Here is a 15,643-nt window from a genome sequence, read left to right as displayed (position 1 = left end):
CTACAAGAATTAGCAATGTCATTTTTTAGGTAAATGTAAGTAGCCTGGGATTTCGCAGTTTGATGTCCCGGCATTCCTTTTTGACAAACACTCAGAAGACAATTCAATGATCGACATCGACATGCTATCTATGTAAACTCTTTAAATTATGTACGGAGCGCAAAGAACGAGTTTACGGTCATCAATGATTTGTTAAAAATTTTAGGTAGATTAACAATATGCCATCTACGGAAAATAAGTCATCGTCTACAAAACAAAAAGAGTAAGTATAACGGTCAGTTACGATATATCTCAGTTAATAAAATTTTTTGATGGAATAATAATTGATGCGCAGTAAAACAAATTATCCTTTACAAATTATGCTATCCCCGCTTCCTATTTGCACCATCTTCGGAAAAATGAGCTACCAAGTTAAGAAGACTATAGAAATAGGGTCAATCATAACGAGAGGTCACTTATAGATTTTATGATTAAGGAATAACAAGGGGAAACTCTAAAAAATTTCCGCAACAAAAGAAAAAGAAAACGAGAAAGGTGAAACTATTTATAATTGAAATAGTAAAAAAGTAAAATTCAGTAATTCTTCCGGCCAAAACTATTTTAATTTTTTTTATATATTAGCGGTTTAATTTTCATTATTTTAGGCCGAATGTAACAACCACTTCGAGCCCTAATTAATGTAGGAAGAAAATCATGGCACAAATTGACACAATCAAAAGACTCCCAGTGGAGGGAGTCATATCACTAAAGAAAATATGTTTGATTTTTTTCGTGTTTGTGTAAAAAATAAAATAGTTTTTATGTATCGAACTCAAATCCAGCTCTATAGTTGCATCATAGACTAACGATCAATTCCTTTTTTTTTTTTTGCAATTTCTTTATTTGGTCATCATTCTTATGGAATATATCCAATAAATCAAAGGATCATTAGTTGATTGTTTTCTGCGAATAATTTGCCAATGACATAAGCTACTATAAACTTTTACTTATTAAAATTCCTGATATCCCACTAGAATTTATCGCACTGCTAATAAATTGAATCTATCAAAATTCGTCTATTTGCAAAGAAATCAAAAGTTCTCCAAATCCTTTAACCTGCTACTAAGATTTGTCCATTTAAATATAACTGACACGTACTTACGTGGTTTCGATAATACTTCCATTCTTTATACATTTTTTCTAAACTTATTAAAAGCACGTACACGTTATTTTTAGTAGAACAATGATACTCACATGGGTTATATATATTACAATGTATGTACTCAGCTAAAAGTATATGTTATGTAAGTGCTAGAACCCATTTTTTTAATATTTCCTTTTAATTACAACGTTTAATGAGAAATTTGTTGGTGTTTATTTATTTATTTATTTGATAAAAAAAGGCGGCCACAAAATATTTTCATGTAAGATTAGTCATGTATTCGATTGGAAAAGTACTTCATGCATTTTGTTTCAAGAAGCTTTGTCAATATAGCGTCTTTAAATAGCGCGCTCTTAGAAAATTTGTTTTGCATTTGTTGCTTTCTGTAAACCCAAATAGGGGGATTAGTTTTTCAATTTAATGTCTTATTAAACCTTTTTTCGATATCAGTTGAAGATACCCTAATAGTCGGTAACGATAAACCATTAATAGTGATTATTTGCATTATCCTAGAGTAAGAGCAACGCTCAAAAATGATATTCCATATAAGTAAAAGTTTACCGATGGAATAACGATATGTTGTTTTGCGGAAAATTAATTGCGCGCATCATATTAAACTAAGAAAGTAAGACTAACGGTCAATTAACGGTATGCTATCTAAATAGAACTTTTTGGATACAGTTTTATTGACAAAAAGTTAAAGTTAGTCTAAGAAGAGTAATGGTAATCAAGACAATTATGTCATTAATATTAAAGTTTTTGCAAGTTCAAGAACATCGTCCATTTTCAACAAATTAATTCAATCCAAGTCTAGAAGAAATTTGCTTGTAAAAACATATTAAAAAGAAGCTCTGACATAACTGTTCATAATAAGAGATGGACAAGCATGAAAATCACAACTAAATTATTAGATCAAATGTTTATCAACGACATGTTAAAGATGTATAATGCATTTTAGTACTTAAGCAACTATCCAAAACTTGAAAGGTGTTGATGCATGCTAGATTTTGCTTTGATTATGTAAGTACATAGAACAATATCCTTGTCAATCGTTGCCTCGATTTGCTTATAGACTTATTTTATGGTAATATGGTGAACAGAGCCACTAACGATGATTTATGTCGGGAGATCTTGAGATCTTTAGTGGGACTTCCTATGGGTTTTGGGGACTCTTAAAATGTGATTGGCTTGATCTAATAGACATAGTCTATGCAAATAATCTAACCCCTCCCTCCCCCCTTTTCCCCAATATAATCATTGAAATTCATTATTGAATTTGTCTAACTTCTCTTATTTGAGAAAATTGCTTTGTGGATTTATCATGATAAATTAAGCCAACCTTTTATCGGTGTATATGTTAATTCTTATTTCAATTCTCTCTTGCACGTGCTCGCGCGCGTTCGAGAATTTTCATGCATGCTCGCGCTCTTGTTTAGCACTTTTAAGAGCGGCAAATATGCATTCAAACTTAAACTTGCCCATAAATTAAGTCCATTTTCTTGCAAAACGGATACTTAATTTAAAATAAAAAAAATCCCTCTCATACATGCATCGAATTCATCATCCATTGGTCCCAAATACTTAATACATTTGCAGAAATCACCTCTTTGAACTAAAAACTCGACAAACAAAGCCTTTCCAAACCTTGACCAACATAATCCACAACACCTATACCTCACATCAAAGGCTTTTCCTCATTCTCCGAAATCCCTTAAAAAATTTCCAATCCCCTGGACGTTCTCCATGTCCTTCTGTTGTACTTGAACATTGTTTTTTTTTTTTTGGTAATGTTGTACTTGAACATTATTTTTTTTTTTTGGTAACCGAGGTGTCCGGGCCAGCTTGCGTGCACTACGACTATTCCTCGGGGGAGACTAGTACAGCAACCCACCGCCATGGCCCCTCACTTAAATCACAAGTGCTCAGCTGAGGAATCGAATATGGGACCAGTGCGCCTAACCACACAATCCCAAGTACGCCATAACCAACTGAGCTACCCATGGGTGGGTTACTTGAACATTGTTTGTTTCCATAAAATACAACAATTGCCGCAAGTAACCATAAGCAAAAATAATATATGCATTTCAACACATATACCTTCCTTCTCTTCTCATCATACTATCATCGATGCAATAAAAAGGCTTTAATCAAACAACTGGGTCAAAATCGATAAATGATCACAATCGACAAGTGGGTATATCCAACAAGTAGATATAATCGGTAAGTGGGTACATTTGATACTCGACAAGTGGGTATAATCGGCAAGTGAGTATAATCGGCAAGTAGATATACTCGGCAAGTGAGTATAATCGGCAAGTGGATATACTCAGCAAGTGGGCATAATCGGCAAGTGATATACTCGGCAAGTGATATACTCGGCAAGTGGATATACTCAGCAAGTAGGTATACTCGGCAAGTGGCTATAATCGGCAAGTGAGTATACTCGGCAAGTGGGTATACTCGGCAAGTGGATATACTCGGCAAGTGATATACTCGGTAAGTGGGTATACTTAGCAAGTGGCGATACTGGATACTCTTGGGTATAATCAGCAAGTGAGTATACTCGGCAAGTCGATATAAGCAGTAAGTGGGTATAGCAAGTAAGTACGTATAAACGGTAGGAGGGTATATGTGGCAAGTGAGTATAAGTGGCTTGTGAGTATAAGCTAGGAGTGATCAGTTCTAGGGTGGGCTACTTCCCACCCTTGATCCGGGAACCAACCTACCTAGTCGTGGAATCATATTGGACCGGTTCGGTTCCCGGGTAGGTCTAAGAAACTAGGGCATTTGAGGTCTACTTCGAAACCAATTTTTTTTTTTTTGGTAACCGAGGATCCGCCACCATTCCCCAGGGACGAGCCCACACAGGTAATCGGGGCGCCTATACCTCGGGGGAGACTAGCCCAGCAACCTACCGCCATGGCTCCTCACTTAAATTACGGAGCCGAGCGGGGATTCAAACCCAGAACCTCTAGGAGGGATTTGGTCTTGAGCCAATTGAAGAAACTGAGAGATATTTGAGGGTTTGTCTCAATTTTATGTTGGACTCAAACGAAGAGAGATGGGTTTAAGTGAGAAGAAAGATTGAGGGTTTCAAGAATAGGGACCCTATTTTGCCTCTGGATGAGGTTGAAGGTCAGGTCGTATAGGTTGAAGGCGTCATGGATCTCTACCACTGAGGAGGACTACCTGGATCCTTAGAAGGTCGTGAACTCGGCATGGCTAATGAAACCGTCCTTGTCAGAGTCGATATCCTTCATGGTGCGGTGGATCTTGGTAAGGGAGGAAGCCAAAAATAGAGCAAGAGAGAAATGTGAAAGTCAAGACTCGAGATGAGACCGCAAGAGGGATGCGACTCAGGCGACAGGGTGGCATCAAGGTTGCGAGAGGTGTGAGAGACTGAGAGTGACTAAGTGTGAGTGTAAGATTGAGGATTCGTGGAGAATGGATTAGGGTTTTCAAGTTTGGGAAAGAGGTGTGTGCGAGCTTGACTGAGGGTTTGTGTAGGGATTAGGGTTTTTAGTTTTGTAAAATGTTTTCTTAAAAAAAATCGGTTCGGCTCGAGTGGTTTGGCTGGACGGTTCCACACTTGGAACTGGACCAAAATTCACCGGTTCCAATTTTATGGAACCAGACCGATGCCCTCGGGAATTACCCAGAATCAGTTAGGGTGGTTCCCTTTGCTCACCTCTAGTATAAGCGGTAGGTGAGTATAATTGACATGTGAGTATGAACAACAGGTGAGTATAAGCGACAGGTGAGTGTAAACAACCGATGAGTCATAATTTATGAAGATAACATTTTCAAGGTGAGTTTCGTCATTTTCACATTTTTGATATCCAACATGTTACCATATCTCACGTAAATCAACTAAACACATTTTAGGCACCTAAGAACTCAATCAAAATAAGTCAAATCATCACAATATCTCAACACATCACTACTGAGACTTGTTCACGTGTACCATTAAATTTAACTAAAACTAAAATTAACAAATATCAACCAACCAAATCAAAAGTACTAAGTAGAACAATCTAACTTAGTCCCTAGAGTTTTCACTTACTTGGAAGAAAAGGATTTGAGCAAAATTAAAACTTTAATCACCTTCAAACCAAAATAATCAAGAACAAAGATTAACAAATTTCAACCTTCTAACAAAACTAGTTTAATAAAATTGAATAAAGCCCACAAGTTCATCTTGTTCACTCTTGAAAGGTAGAACTTTTAAGCTTCGACAACACAAGAATAATACTTTGCTTATACTCGAAAAATTGGAAAATGAAAATAGAAGATTAAAGTGACGAAAGATCTCTTTTTCTTTGCAAGAACAAGTTATATCTTATATATATTATTATCGATCATAAAAAAATCTAAATGTTACAGCGAGGGCTGAGGGCCCTGTAGCTAGTGATGGTCGGGTTGCGACCTCGCCAGCCCAGTTTTGTAAAAATAAAACAAAGAAAGAAAAGAAAAGAAAAGAAAATATTAAATATTTGTAAAATTTGTTTGCATCAGCATGATCGTGCCATGTTTGATGCCCGGCATCCATGTCAGCGATTTCCGGCCAAAATTGGCCAAATGGACTACATTGGAAAATTGTCAAAATATTTAGGATTCAATTGATACAACTAAAAAGGTTTAAGGCTGAATTGGCACAAGTGCAATAGGCTTAGAACTATTTTGGTATTTTTCCCCAAGTTTGCGTTTGCATTTCATGCATTTTTATAATGGGAGTTTCAAGATTCTTATGGAACGTTATTACGAGAAGTTGGCCCTCATTATTGCCAAAATGTAAAAAAAAGGTAATTCGCATACATATAAGCAAGTATTTACTTTTTTATAAGAACGAATCCCATTTAAGGCATGCAGTAAGATGGCAATAAATACGAGCGAGAAACATTAATGAAGATTAGCATTGAGACAATATACATCCAGATTTTCTTTCCCAGAATTTAGTGCAGGAAAACTCGAAATCAGTGTGAACCTTAAAAAGTGAAGTTGTTAATTATTATGGGTGTGTGCTTGTACGTGTGAAGTATCATCGGTGTACATGGTTGTATTCAAGTAAGTTCATACAGTGCATAACATGCCGCTAATCATTTTGAAGACTTCTCTCACAATTCGACGATTTAGCATTCCTTTTTGACAAACAGTTGAAGAAAATTCAACGGCCGATGACAATTTTTTATATATGTAAAATTATTTGTATTGTGAACGGTGTGAAAAGAGTGAATGCAATAATCATCAACGATATGTCAACAAGTTTTAGGTAGATCGACGATTTGCCACCTATGGAAAAATATGTCATTACCTACTAAATAAAAAGAGTAAGTATAAAGGTCAATAACGGCATATCTCAAGTTTTGGATAGAATAATAATTGATACGCAGTAAAAGATATTATCATGTACAAATTACTATGATCACTACGCACTATTAACACCGTCTTCGGAATTGAGCTACCCAGTTAAGAAGATTGTAAACAGTAGGATCAATAATAACAAGAGGTCACGTATATTTTTAGTGATTAAGTAATAACAAGGTGAAACTGTTAATAGTTTAGGAAAAAAAAACAGAAAAAGAAAAAGAGAGAGGTGAAACTATTTTCAATTGACTTAGCACAAAAGTAAAATTTAGTAATTCTTCCAGCCAAAACTATTTTTAATTTTACATATATTAGTGGTTTAATTTTTAAGTCGGAGTGTAACGACTTCAACCCCCATTTCCAAACCCTAATTAATGTAGAAAGAAAGGAATCATGACACAAATTTACAGAGTCAAAAGACCCCTAGTATCGAAGTCATATTACTAATGATGATATATTTGACTTAAATTTTTACATTTTAGGTAAAAAGTCATGTTAAACTAGTCTTCATGTATTGTACTAAATCCACCTCTATAGTTTAATCATAGACTCAAGATCAAATTTCTAACTTTTACTTTTTTATATTTCTTTTTTTAATCATCATCCTTTTGGAATTTATAGATATATATTTTTCATTAAATTAATGTATCGAAGTATTATTAGTTGATGGTATTAGAATATTTAAATATTAAATCACACATTCATTTAACAATTTTACAGAGGTCCCACAAAATTTTACAGATCGTTTTCTGCAAATAAATTGCTAATAACATAAGCTAATATAAACTTCCACTTATTAAAATTCCCGATATCCCATTTGAATTTATCTTATCTGCTAAAAAATGGATCTATCAGAATTTGTCTATTTGCAACTAAAAAAAAAAAATCGAAACTTCTCCAAATCCTTTGCTCTGTGCTTCTAAGCTTTGTCTACTTACACATGACTCACACGTCTTTAAATGTTTTCTATTATACTTCCATTTTTTATACATTTTTCTGAACTTATTTAATATATGTAAAATATTTTTTTTAATAAAACAATGGTGTTCATATCGGTGATATAAATTATAAAGTATATGTACTCAGTATGTCCGACGTAAGTGCCAGAACCCATCTTTCTCACTATTGCCTTTTAATTAAAATGTTCAATAAGAAATTTGTTGGTGTTTATTTATTTATTTTATTTTATTTTGATAAAAAGGAGGCATGCAAGATTAGTTATGTATTCGATTGGAAAAGTACTTCATGCATTGTGTATCAAGATGCTTTGTTAATAGATCATCTTTATTAGCGGGTTTCTACGAATTTCATTTGCAATCGTTGCTTTCTATTTATCCAAACAGTGAGGATTGCTTTCACAATTCAATGTCCTAACGGTCGATGACGATAAACCATTTGTAGAAATGATTTGCATTACTGACGAGTGAATCAGGTAAGTAAACGCTCAATAATAATATGCTATATAAGTAAAATATTTCAAATGGAATGACAACATGCCATTTGCGGATAATTGCTTGCATTAGATTCAATAAAAAGAGTTGGACTAACAGTCAATCACGATATGCTATCAAAATCGAACTTCTTAGATACAGTAATTATTGGCAAGAAGTCAAAGTTAGTCTCAAACACCGTTTAACGGTCATCAATGATAGAAATTATTTGTGTTGCCCATAGGTGAACAGAGTAAGTATAGCGCTCGATAACGATATTCCGTACAAAAAAAAGACTCACATTAATTGAACAAAAAGAATATGACTAACCGTCATTAACGGAATGCTATCTAAATCAAACTTCTTGGATAAAAGAATAAGTGACACGAAGTCAAAGGATGACTAACGGCCATAAATAAAAAAGTTATTTACGTTACCCACAAGTGAATAAAGTAAGTATAACGCTCAATAACGATATTCCTTATAAATAAAATTTTCTGGCCAAATTAACGATATGCCATTTGCAGAAAATTGTTTGCATTAGAGTAAATAAAAAGGAGTAAGACTAACGGTCAATAACGGTATGCTATCTAAATCAAACCTTTTGGAGACAATACTTACAGACAAGAAGTCAAGGTTAATCTAAGAGGACGTCCAGCGGCCATCAAGACTATTATGTCATTTAAATCAAAGTTTTTCGAATTGAAAGTCCACGAACGTCATCCATTTTAAACAAATTAATTCTATCCAAGTCAAGAAGAAATTTGTTCGTAAAGACATGTTAATAGGAACTCAGACATAACTAATCATAATACAAGATGGTCAAGCATGAAATTTGTAGCTAAATTGTTAGAATCAATGTGCACCAGCGACATGTTAAAGGTGCATAATGCGAATAGATACTATGCAAAACTCAAGAGTTGTCAATGTATGCTTGGCGTCGCACTAGTTAGGTAAATACATAGAACTATATCCTTCTCACTCATTGATTTGATTTGTTTATAGACTTATTCAATGGGTGATGTAATGGACAAAACCAACTCCAATGCAGTAATTGTCACGAGATCTTGTGATTTCTAGTGGGACTTAGTACGGATCTCATGGACTTTTAAAATGTGATTGCCTTGATCTAGTAAACATAACCTATACAAATAATCTCAATAACGTACCAGCTCTCTCGTCCTCCAAAACCAACCCAAACCCACCCCCCAAACGATTCTTCCATCACTGAAATTCATTATTAAATATGTTTGGCTTCTCTTATTTGGAACAATTGCTATGTGGAGTTATCTCTCATTTATCATAATAAATCGAGCCAAGCATTTGTCAGTCATTCTATCAATTCTTATTTTGAATTTCTCTCTCACTCGCGTGCGCATGAGAATAGTCATGTATGTATGCGTATTTATTTAATAATTTGGAGAATGGCAAATGTGCATCCAAACCAAAATTTGTAAATAAACCAAGTCCATTTTCTTAAAAAAAAAAGATTCATATTGATGCATAAATATGAAAAAAAAACACCCAATCTCTTCTCCATAAAAGCATCCCATTGATCATCCACCATCGCATATACTTATTACATTGCAAGACAATCCACAACTCCTAGATCTCACATCACAGGCTCTTCCTTAGTCTCCATAATCCCTGGAGCACTTCCAATGCTTTGGACGTCCTCCATCTCCATCTCCATCTTCACCTCCATCTCTACCTCCACCTCTTGTAGTTCAACACTTTCTGTTTGCACAGGCATGGGTACATTCCTTGCTAAGGTTTTTAACCTGAGCTTCCTGACTTGTGTGGGTTGAACCGCCATGACCATGGGCCCTGCTGCAGCCCTCGCTGGCCCCTGATGGTTCCCACGGCGCCTGTGCTTCTCTTCCTACCTCATCCTCCTCTCTTCTTCGCTCTCCGACTTGTAATGGGATCTCATATGAGCAGCGAAAAGCTGGGAGGTCGTAAGCAACCCTTCACACCTGGGGCACGTGCAGGGCCCGTGCTTTGGGTGAGGGAGGGTGCGGTTCCTCCTGTCATATTCAGCTCTAGCGCTTTTCGCCACAGCATCGTCAGAGGAGCCGCCAAGAGGGAGAGAGTTTGGATTGTTCAAGGCCATGATAAGAAGACTGAATTGGCAAAAAAGAGAGAAATGGGAAGAGCAATGACTTCTGTTTGTGGTGAAAGACATCCACTTTTCAATCCGTTTTATAATGGGATTTCCAAGATTTTTTCGGAATGTTGTCATACAAGGAGTTGGCATTCATTATTGCAAAGTATAGAAGGTGATATTTTGCATAAATATAAGCAAGTCATTTACTTTTTTATAAGAACCATTCATACAAGGTAAGCGATAATAGTATAGTGACGACCATGAATGGGTTGCTTCAATGGAGGATAGGACTGTCCCGAGATTTTCCTTTCCTGAATTTAGTGCACGAGAAGATTCCCAACTCGATATTAATGAGGACCCAAAAAAGTAAAATTGTTAGTTCTTATGGAGAAAATATTCAGTGGTATGATACTGCCACGTCACTTGCCTACGTGGCATACATGTTCCATTAAAAGAGTGACATGTGTCACTGACGTGGAAATTAAAAAAAGAGGAAAATTTGTCAGCGCCCCCCCCCTCTCTCTCTCCTCTTTAATTACGCGCGCTCTCGCTCTCTCCTTTTTGCGTCTTCATCCCCACTCTCTCTCTCTCTCACTTTATTTCAAATTTCACACCTCTCACCTCTCTCCTCTCTCAGTCTTGAAAAATCCTCCGACCACCTCCGACGAGCACCGCCAGACGCTCCCTCTCAGCTGCGACGGAGGCTTGTTGGAATGGAGTCGGGGTCGGAGGGCTCCCTCTGAAGAACAGGTCATCGGAGAGAGATCGAGCCGTGGTTCTACCCGGAGGACCCAGAAGATAGGCGAAGTTGAACTCCCTGTCGACGGCGTCGCCTTGCCATCCTCGTCGCCATCTCCGCATTCACTCTCCCTCCCCCATGGGTCTCCATGAAAAGCCAAGTCAGCTCGGGCACAAATTCCAATTTTTAAATGTTCGTTGAAGCAGCGCTTCCCGCTTCGTACGCGACAACTCCGAGAGCGCCGCGGCAGCACCTCTTTGCGCTGCTCTGGAGCCGCGGCGCCCCGAGGAGCCTCCCCCAGATCCACGCCCAGGTCGTCGTCAACAGCTGCGCCGGCAGCAGCTTCGTCCTCGCCCAGCTGCTCTCCCGCTACGTCGACTCCGGCCTCCTCGCGGACGCCTCGAGGGCCTTCGAGGGCGCTTGGAACCCGAGCACCCCCCGCGTGGAACCAGATGATCCGGGGACACGGGCGGGGCCCCGCGCGGCGAGAGTCGGTGGAGTGCTTCGCTCGGATGGTGCGCGGGGGTGCAGAGCCCGACGGCTACACGTTTTCCCATCTCCTGAGCGCTTGCGTGCGGTTGGGCTTGTTCGGAGAAGCATTACAGGTGCACGGGAGGGGGTGGGTACGTTTGCCATCCGTTTGTGAAGACTAATTTGGTGAATTTGTATGCGATGGGGGGAGGGGAGAGTGGGATGAAGGATGCGTGCAAGGTGTTCGATGATATGGGCGAGAGGAATCTCGTGTGTTGGAATTCATTGCTTGCTGGGTACGTTAGGCGCGGAGACATGGGTGGCGCGTGGAAACTGTTTGACGAGATGCGGGAGATGAATGTTCTCTTGGACAATAATGGTTGCTGGGTATGCTCAGAATGGAATGTGTAGACAAGCGCTGAGCGTGTTTGATGAGATGCGGAGACTTCGGGTGGAGTTGGACCAGGTGGCCCTGGTAGCTGCGCTGTCGGCTTGTTCGGAGTTGGGAAATTTGAAACTTGGCGGGTGGATCCATTCATATGTCGTAGAGAAAATACGTGCTAGAAATCAGCAATCGTCGGTCACTCTGAACAATGCCATTATACACATGTATGCTAGCTGCGGCTCGATAGATGAAGCCTACGAGGTGTTCAGGAAGATGCCACGGAGAAGCACAGCGTCTTGGACGACCGTAATCATCGGATTGAATGGCATTCTCAACTCTAGAAATGAATAGAAAGTTTCTATTCTCCTTTATCTAGTGTCCAATGGATACGTCTTGTCAAAATTATCACTTGATGAATTCGATGCGATGCGGTATTTTGCTATCGTTAATATTTGGCTAGCTAAATTAACTCTTTATCTACGTGAGGTTCTGCCGTCGGGGTTAATGATTGCCATCTTTATAGATCGTCCATGTTTGCCATGGGTGTCTCTATATTGAATGAGTTCTATGTTCTGTTTATCACTAGAGAAGATCTGGATGTAATCTTGCATTTCATGTACTATGATGCAATGTCATAACCTAATGAGGAAACAGGAAATTGATACATTCTCTTTTTTAGTAGTGCTTGTGAAGATTTTCTCCTCAATTGAGTTCACAGCAACGAATGTCAATGTGCAGTTTGCCTCCAAACATTTGCTTGGTCAATTTGCAGTAGGAACAAAAATTAAAAGAAATCATCACACCGAATCCTGAACACATCCAAATCATTACTTTCATGAATCCATGCATAAAAAACTTTTGACGAATATTTAGTTACATTAAAGGGTGTCAATTGTAGGTCTAATACTCGAGTCGTAATTTACAAAGCACATAACTGCTTACACCCAAAAGCAGATTGTTGTATTGATCAACAATTTAACATATGAATGCTTGCTACTTCTATTCGCTAACCTCTTCCAGGTGCCAACGTGCAAAATTTGCATACCCCATTTTATCTCTAGACTTTGTCATTGTGCTTGTAATGTCAAAATAATCCTTTCTCAGCCAACAGGAATGCAACTTGCAGCAAAAGAAAGCATAAAACAAAATCTTGGCCCCAGGGTTCTGTTGCCCAATTTACTAAAATTGTTTTTACGTTCTACCATCCTTCCGTCTGTTTTTTAGAGGTCAAGTATTTGTGTGTTGATGCACGCGCAAGAGAGAGATGCATAATCCATTAATCAATTCACGAGGAAAATTTTACATTTCTCCTGTAGCAAGAGTTCCATAGACGAACATCACCATTTCATTCCGTTTCTGAAGAATCCAAAATCAGAATGTTTCTAAAGTATCTGTACAATTCATTAAACGCCACCGGAACGGATGATACAAAAGAATGGGAGCTACTATCAAAGTACCAAGATACTCTCTGAACAAGTATTATTCACGGATGACAATTGACGTTAGTTAGAGCTTTTGAAATGTAATCAAATGGCGCTCAAACCTTCTTGCTTGATGCAGGATTCACCAACAAACCTTTGCAGTCCGAACGAGCGAAGACATTGCAGGCCGTAGCACACGGGCAGGAAGTATTGCTGCGCAAAAAGTCCCATCTTTACCCTTTCTAGGCTGCAGCGCACAAAGCCTCATCCGATGCATCTGACCGGTCTCCTCCTGACTCGGCTTGAACTATCACCTTTCTAAGCATCTCGTGTATGGACAATGTGTGCTTGTGGCTCCTATCACCGGCCACGAACTGGATCTGTAATTTGAGAATGCCATTCAATCCGATGATTACGGTCGTCCAAGAGGCTGTGCTTCTTCGTGGCATCTTCCTGAACACCCCGTAGGCTTCATCTATCAAGCCGCAGCTAGCATACATGTGTATAATGGCATTGTTCAGAGTGACCGATGATTGCTGATTTCTAGCACGTATTTTCTCTACGACATATGAATGGATCCACTCGCCAAGTTTCAAATTTCCCAACTCCGAACAAGCCGACAGCGCAGCTACCAGGGCCACCTGGTCCAACTCCACCCGAAGTCTCCGCATCTCATCAAACACGCTCAGCGCTTGTCTACACATTCCATTCTGAGCATACCCAGCAACCATTATTGTCCAAGAGACAACATTCATCTCCCGCATCTCGTCAAACAGTTTCCGCGCGCCACCCATGTCTCCGCGCCTAACGTACCCAGCAAGCAATGAATTCCAACACACGAGATTCCTCTCACCCATATCATCGAACACCTTGCACGCATCCTTCATCCCACTCTCCCCTCCCCCCATCGCATACAAATTCACCAAATTAGTCTTCACAAACGGATGGCAAACGTACCCACCCCCTCCTGTGCACCTGTAATGCTTCTCCGAACAAGCCCAACCGCACGCAAGCGCTCAGGAGATGGGAAAACGTGTAGCCGTCGGGCTCTGCACCCCCGCGCACCATCCGAGCGAAGCACTCCACCGACTCTCGCCGCGCGGGGCCCTGCCCGTGTCCCCGGATCATCTGGTTCCACGCGGGGGTGCTCGGGTTCCAAGCGCCCTCGAAGGCCCTCGAGGCGTCCGCGAGGAGGCCGGAGCCGACGTAGCGGGAGAGCAGCTGGGCGAGGACGAAGCTGCTGCCGGCGCAGCTGTTGACGACGACCTGGGCGTGGATCTGGGGGAGGCTCCTCGGGGCGCCGCGGCTCCAGAGCAGCGCAAAGAGGTGCTGCCGCGGCGCTCTCGGAGTTGTCGCGTACGAAGCGGGAAGCGCTGCTTCAACGAACATTTAAAAATTGGAATCTGCGCCCGAGCTGACCTGGCTTTTCATGGAGACCCATGGGGGAGGGAGAGTGAATGCGGAGATGGCGACGAGGATGGCAAGGCGACGCCGTCGACAGGGAGTTCAACTTCGCCTATCTTCTGGGTCCTCCGGGTAGAACCACGGCTCGATCTCTCTCCGATGACCTGTTCTTCAGAGGGAGCCCTCCGACCCCGACTCCATTCCACCAAGCCTCCGTCGCAGCTGAGAGGGAGCGTCTGGCGGTGCTCGTCGGAGGTGGTCGGAGGATTTTTCAAGACTGAGAGAGGAGAGAGGTGAGAGGTGTGAAATTTGAAATAAAGTGAGAGAGAGAGAGTGGGGATGAAGACGCAAAAAGGAGAGAGCGAGAGCGCGCGTAATTAAAGAGGAGAGAGGGGGGGGCGCTGACAAATTTTCCTCTTTTTTTAATTTCCACGTCAGTGACACATGTCACTCTTTTAATGGAACATGTATGCCACGTAGGCAAGTGACGTGGCAGTATCATACCACTGAATATTTTCTCGTTCTTATGGGTGTATGCTCGTACAGTGTACAACATGCCGTTAATCAGTTTGTACTATATGATTAGCAACATCATTTTTAGGTAAATGTAAGTCGTTCGTACTTCTGCAATTCAATGTCCTAGCATTCCTTTTCGACAAACAGTTGAAGACAATTCGATGATCGCATAACGATGTGCTACCTAAGTAAACTATTTATATTACGTAGGAGCGAAAAGAGTGAGTCGAACGGTCATCAACTATATGTAAAATGATTTTAGGTAAATTCGTACTATGCCTTCTATGGAAATACATCTCATTACATACCGAATAAATCTTTTGCGTAGAGTAATGATTGATGCATGGTAAAAGAAACAAATCATTTACAAATTCTTTTTATCACTACATACAATTAGCACCATCTTCGGAATTGAGCTCCCAAGTCAAGAAAAAAATTTACAAAGATAGGGTCAATAATAACGAGAGGTCACTTATAGATTTAGTGATTACGCAATAACAAGGTGAAACTATTTTATACGGTTTTCAGCAGAAAAAAGAAAAGAAATAGAAAAGGAAAAAAGGACAAAGAAAAGAAGCAAATGTCCGCACCTGGCAACCATGCACGATAAAAGGGAGTTATCATCGGTCGACCAAAGTGAAAAATAAATGCGAGTTCGGTTATGA

At 39.8% G+C, this 15,643-nt stretch overlaps 1 protein-coding gene across 1 annotated transcript; it reads right to left on the bottom strand.

Annotated features, from left to right (window-relative positions):
* Positions 1–13,300: 13,300 nt before the first annotated feature.
* On the bottom strand, positions 13,301–13,966 carry LOC130138613 (pentatricopeptide repeat-containing protein At1g05750, chloroplastic-like). Its single transcript, XM_056313117.1, has one exon. It carries the CDS (start codon positions 13,964–13,966, stop codon positions 13,301–13,303), a length of 666 nt encoding a protein of 221 aa, XP_056169092.1.
* Between the last annotated feature and the right edge of the window lie 1,677 nt (positions 13,967–15,643).

This window comes from Syzygium oleosum, unplaced genomic scaffold, assembly GCF_021117445.2.
Source record: "Syzygium oleosum isolate NSW1041296 unplaced genomic scaffold, Sole_v2.1 Sole_v2.07, whole genome shotgun sequence".
Lineage (NCBI taxonomy): Eukaryota > Viridiplantae > Streptophyta > Magnoliopsida > Myrtales > Myrtaceae > Syzygium > Syzygium oleosum.
Note: the sequence above shows the minus strand (reverse complement) of the source record. Positions and strands in the feature narration are given on the sequence as shown.

Coding starts and splice junctions, on each gene's coding strand:
- LOC130138613 (XM_056313117.1), bottom strand. CDS start 13,966: ATGGGGGGAGGGGAGAGTGGGATGAAGGATGCGTGCAAGGTGTTCGAT.